The 5,790-nt window shown below is 40.4% G+C and overlaps 1 protein-coding gene across 1 annotated transcript; it reads right to left on the bottom strand.

The window, feature by feature from the left end:
• Positions 1-1,175: 1,175 nt before the first annotated feature.
• Positions 1,176-2,357, bottom strand: LOC143363931 (uncharacterized). The gene is made up of 2 exons (XM_076804459.1): positions 1,938-2,357; positions 1,176-1,700 (listed from the first exon to the last, which is right to left on the bottom strand). Exons 1-2 carry the CDS (start codon positions 1,970-1,972, stop codon positions 1,418-1,420), a joined length of 318 nt encoding a protein of 105 aa, XP_076660574.1. The 5' UTR covers positions 1,973-2,357; the 3' UTR covers positions 1,176-1,417.
• Between the last annotated feature and the right edge of the window lie 3,433 nt (positions 2,358-5,790).

Genomic DNA, 5,790 nt, shown 5'->3' with positions numbered 1-5,790 from the left:
CCATATTACTGAATGTTAAACAACTTTTTTTGGAAAATTTTTTTTTGCCAGTTAATAGTTGAAGCCATTTGCAATAACCCATATGATTTGTAGATCCCTAAGTATTCAATTATAGGCGGAGTAATTACATAACTATCGCACTGAAAACTGATGAATTCTCAGGAACGAGGAAATGGTTATTTACCATGCGTATATCTCCATAAAACAAATTTTTTCAAAAATCTGACTGGCACATCATGCACGTACTATTAGGCTATACAAAAATAATTTCTTTTTATAAAAATCAAAAATTTATAAAAAGGATTTTTTGCCGCCTTGGCACCACTGTGCGCCATCCCACGTGAAGGGTTTGGGGGGGGGGGGGGCACTCTCTCGTACCGTCGTCTCCTTAAGGCTCGTACAGACCTGAAAATTTCGACGAACATTGCGCCGAACAGCGAACGAAACGCAAGATCGCGCCCTTCGGTTCGCCGAAATGAATGTTGATTTTGCGTTTCGTTCGCTGTTCGGCACGCCGTTCGGCGCAATGTTCGTCGAAATGTTCAGGTCTGTACGAGCCTTTACGTTGCTTCTACTATGCACGCGCTATACACAAGCGTACCCCTATTCTGTCCGTGTGAGCTGCCTGCTCGACTGTTCGACGCGTTCCACCGAATTCACGTTACCAAAGTTTCGAGCGCCTGAGCCGCAATCGATTCCCGGTTCGGCGAGGCGCACATTTTGCTACAACTTTTAAACTAAAAAAGATATCAATGCGAAATTTGGACTAGAAATCTTTTTTAAAGATCGGGTTTAATGGCGCATACTAAAATATGTTCTATATTTTTTACATAATTTTTTTTTTTTTGTTGATTTTTAAGACAGAGCCGGATAAGATGGTCAAAAGTGCCTCCAAACCAAATTAATTTTTAGTCGTACTGTTATGCCGCAGGAAGGGGTAGATGAAGAGTATCCTCGAATAAACTCCAAACTCTTCCAGCACAACTTAGGTTTATTTGGGAATAGGTCGCCAAGCAAGAATACAAGCGATTTTGTACACGACGAAATACTTTGTAACAAACGAGTCGACTGACGGGCTACTTGTAGCTTCTTCTCTGTCTCTGTCTCTGTCTCTGTCTGCGCCCTTTCGCAGGGCCTTATATAAGAGTACAACTATGGAAGTTTGGTGGGGATGGATGACACTAGCCCTTAGAGATAGGGAATGACGTGGAGGTCGGAGTTTTCGCAGGGTTGGACTTTAATCTGAAATCTCTGTACCGGTGAGTAATTTTGCCTTAGTCTAGTAGATGAGAAAGCCCGTGAGTTCTGACTCATCTATTTGTCTGACTTATCTATAGAGAATAGATAAGTCTGGTAGTCTCGCATAACATCCCCTTCCTTATTTTAAAAGAATATACCTTGGTAAGGTATGTTCTTTTTACAAGATTGGTTTGAGTACGGTTTTACGCTTTGACGGTTTTACATAAATTGGTACGGGTTCGTCGCTAACTTCCTCGACAGTGAATGCTTGCTCATTTTGAGGTTTTGATGTGAACCTGACAGAATACTGAGGTGACGGTGTCGTTACATTTTCGTTATAAACGTGGGTACCTCCTGTATTGAAACAGTTTACATACTGATTGCAAGGTTTGAAGCATAAACTTATGAGTTTCCAGACTTTTAATTTGCATAATACATATAATAGAGCTAGTAGGATTAAACTAACGTTGATAATTTTAAGTGTGGTCCAGATGGTTTCGGTTCGCGTCGCGCTTCTTACGTGCGTGGCTATGTTATTTGCGTCTCTAGATATTTCGTCCAATGATTTGGAATAAATTTGCAAGTGCTCTAAAGATATGTGATGAATTAAAATATCTTCTTCTTCTTTACACGTTTAGAGTAAAGTTGTATCCAGATGGGATTTAGAATTTTGATGATGGATATTTGATATTTCCTACTTTCTGGGAATATATGAATTGCTTGCGCTATACATTGGTCTTGAAATGATGAAGTGAGAACTGGAGTCGTTCTTTCACAAATTCGGATTTTCTCGAAGATTTTACATTTGTGAATATCCATAGACTCGACAGGGCTGTAGTATTTAGTTGTGCTGTCTAGTAGTATATATCGAACAGTTATGCTAACTACATACATTAGTTTGTCCCGAATAAGGGGGATTGGTACTAGTTGATAAAGGTTATATTGTTCTGGTTCAAGAATTGGAATTTTCATTTCAAAGCAAAGTTGTGTATCATGTAAGACAAAAATATTAACTTCGATGACTCGTTGATATAGGAAGGCTGATTCTTTCGTGGCAGGAAATAGCATCCTTTCAGCTCCAAATTTGGATTCAATGCTTTTTAGAATTGTTACTAAGTCTACTGAATTTAGCAATGTGGGGTCCAATTTTCCTTGGATTCCATTGTTGATTAAACTTCTGAGTTTGTGCGTTAATTCCCCGTATTCAGTTACAAGTTCAGATAATAAAGTTGCTGTACTGAGTTGAATTTGTCGCTGTTCTATCTTATCTATAACCTGATAGATTGCTTCAGTGGTTACATTTATGAATGATTGAATTCTATCACGATAATTGGAAAAGTCTTTAACAATGCCTTTTACAATGGTTGTTTCTTTATCTGGGTGTACGGCTAAACTTTTACTATCTGTATAAAGTTTATCAAGTTCCGAATCGTAATATTCGGCGTCCTTTTGACTAAGGGTTCCGAATAATACATTGGCTAAATCTCCAATGGGATTCAACCAACCACGTTTTACATGTTTACTTCTATTAGGTAAAGTTATGCCTATACTGTATAACATACGCCATTTTTCATTAATATCGCGGTTAAAACGTTCGTGTAGGAGACGATAAGTTTGATTAATTACCGGATTTCTACTAAGTGCATCAGCGTTAGAATTCAAACATCCCTTTTTGTATTGAATCTCGTAATCATACTCTTCTAAAATGATCCTCCATCGCGTCTGCATGGCAGTTGGGTCTTTCATGTTATTTAGCCATTTCAGTGGCTGATGATCAGTAATTATAACGAACTTTCGACCATATGAGTAGGGGCGGAAGTGCTTTACACTCCAAACCATGGCAAGCATTTCGCGATCCGTGGTTGAATATTTTTGCTCAGCTTCGTTTAGGGTCCGACTTGCAAAGCTGATTGGTTTTTCTTTTCCGCTCTCATATTTTTGTGCCAGTACCGCTCCTAAAGCTTCACCGGAGGCATCAGTAGACAAAATGAATTGTCTTTTAAAATCTGGGTACATGAGTACACGATCTCCGCAAAGTTCTGTCTTCAGATGTTGAAAAGATTCCTCTTGTTGTTGCTTCCACTCGAACTTCCTGTCCTTTCTCAGGAGCGTATTCATTGGTTTAGCTAACTGCGAGAAATTTGGGATAAATCTCCGGTAATATCCTGCCAGTCCTAGGAACTGCTTGATATTCTTTTTATCCTTAGGGGTTGGAAATTCGGCCACAGCTCGAATTTTTTCAGGGTTAGGCTTGACACCATCCTTTGTAATAAGATGTCCTAAATATTGGAGTTCTGGTTTCAGATACTCACACTTATCCGGTTGCAGTTTCAATTCGCTATCTCGAAAGCGTTGGAATAACGTCCTCAGGCGTTTCTCCAATTCTTCCAGATTCTCCGCAAAGACGATAACATCATCTAGGTAGACGAAACAGATGTTTCCGATCAGACCCCTCAGTGCCCGGTCCATCATTCTCTGGAACGTTGCTGGAGCATTTTTCAAACCAAACGGCATGCGATTGTACTCGAAATGTCCAGACGGTGTAGAGAACGCTGTTTTCGCCTTATCCTGTTCTTTCATTCCAATTTGATGAAAACCGCTCGCTAAGTCAAATGCACAGAACCAGCGGGCTCGCCCAAGCTGATCCAGGATCTCCTCTATATTGGGTAGAGGGTATGCATCATGCTTAGTTTTCTCGTTAAGCGCTCTGAAATCTACTACAACACGCCATTTCTTCTTTTCACTGGCGTCTTGTTTTTTTGGAACCACCCAAAGTGGCGAGTTGTAAGGAGAAGTTGAATTACGAATGATTCCTTTGTCTAACATGTCGGTAACCTGTTCATTTATTACATCGAGATGCCCTGGGGGATAACGAAATTGTTTGGTATGCACTGGAAGCTCATCGGTAACAGGTATCGCATGTTCGGTTAAATTAGTCATGGGCAGCGCGTCGCCTGGGAGAAAAAATATATCTGCAAATTCTCTTGAGACTCGTCTCACTAAATCAATAGCCTTTGGATCGGTTAAATGCTCAACCCTTGTGTTGGAATCTAGCGCTTTGATTCTTTCCTCTGGTATTTGTAAATGTAAAACCCTGTGCATAGTACCCGTTAATTCTATTATCCTGTTTTTGGTATCAATTTTTGCTTCTTCCCGTTCTAAAAAGGGCATCCCTAGCAATCCATCTTCTTCTATCGGAAAGGAGTCAGGTACTATTGCTAAAATATGTTCACGATTTCCTACTGTAAGTTTAGCTTCTCTGGTTGAGACGACTTCTCTATCATCAATTCCATAAAAACGATTGATTCGCGCTCGTGTAGGTAAAACAACTGCTGCTGCTGCTTTTATTAAATTTATTCTCGCTCCTGTGTCTAGGAGGAATACACGACTTGACCTGCTTTGTCCCATTCGGAGAGCGATTGTAAGGTTTCCTCGATTTGTAATTCCTCGGTCAGATCCCGTGGGTTTGTTGACTGTATAAACCTGTCTTGATTCTTTCGTTCTCCTGAGCAAAACGCGTTGTTCGTCCGTTGACCGAAAGGAGCTGTCACTTTCATCATCTCTGATTCTAACGTTTACAGGTTCTAGTGGTACTGAAGTTTCCCCATGTCGTAGTTCGTCGATTTCTTTCCGTTGCTCTTCGCAGAGAGTCATTAATTTAAGACATTTTCTCAGTAGTTCAGCCATTTGTTGTTCAAGGCTGCTTCTAACAGGGCTCGCGGGTCGACTCATTTTCTCGAGAGTTTTATGAATAAAACTATGTAACGACTCGCTGCTATCACTTTCGGTGTGAATTTCTGATTTCGGGTTCCAATATGTGTGAAAAGGCATTCACTTACCCGAATAGAATTTTCATAATCGTCTTATATCCTTCCAGATTTCGTCTTGTCGCCTTGTTGACCTCGGTCTTCTTGCTGAATTGCGGCCTATCCCACCGCTGCCACCAAAAATTAGTCCTCTGTTATGCCGCAGGAAGGGGTAGATGAAGAGTATCCTCGAATAAACTCCAAACTCTTCCAGCACAACTTAGGTTTATTTGGGAATAGGTCGCCAAGCAAGAATACAAGCGATTTTGTACACGACGAAATACTTTGTAACAAACGAGTCGACTGACGGGCTACTTGTAGCTTCTTCTCTGTCTCTGTCTCTGTCTCTGTCTGCGCCCTTTCGCAGGGCCTTATATAAGAGTACAACTATGGAAGTTTGGTGGGGATGGATGACACTAGCCCTTAGAGATAGGGAATGACGTGGAGGTCGGAGTTTTCGCAGGGTTGGACTTTAATCTGAAATCTCTGTACCGGTGAGTAATTTTGTCTTAGTCTAGTAGATGAGAAAGCCCGTGAGTTCTGACTCATCTATTTGTCTGACTTATCTATACAGAATAGATAAGTCTGGTAGTCTCGCATAACAGTACCATGCTCAACAAAAAATTACGAAAGTGTTCACGAGTATTCTACCTAATATCATACACGACTGAGATTTTTTCAGAATTTTTGGCTGCAAAATCAATTTTTAAACAAATCCGAATGCATAAAATTGCCGATTTTATAT

The sequence above is a fragment of the Halictus rubicundus genome, unplaced genomic scaffold (genome assembly GCF_050948215.1).
Source record: "Halictus rubicundus isolate RS-2024b unplaced genomic scaffold, iyHalRubi1_principal scaffold0175, whole genome shotgun sequence".
Lineage (NCBI taxonomy): Eukaryota > Metazoa > Arthropoda > Insecta > Hymenoptera > Halictidae > Halictus > Halictus rubicundus.
Note: the sequence above shows the minus strand (reverse complement) of the source record. Positions and strands in the feature narration are given on the sequence as shown.

Coding starts and splice junctions, on each gene's coding strand:
- LOC143363931 (XM_076804459.1), bottom strand. CDS start 1,972: ATGTATAGCGCAAGCAATTCATATATTCCCAGAAA. Junction 1,701..1,937: donor AATTCATATATTCCCAGAAA/GTAGGAAATATC, acceptor TATCAACGTTAG/TTTAATCCTACTAGCTCTAT.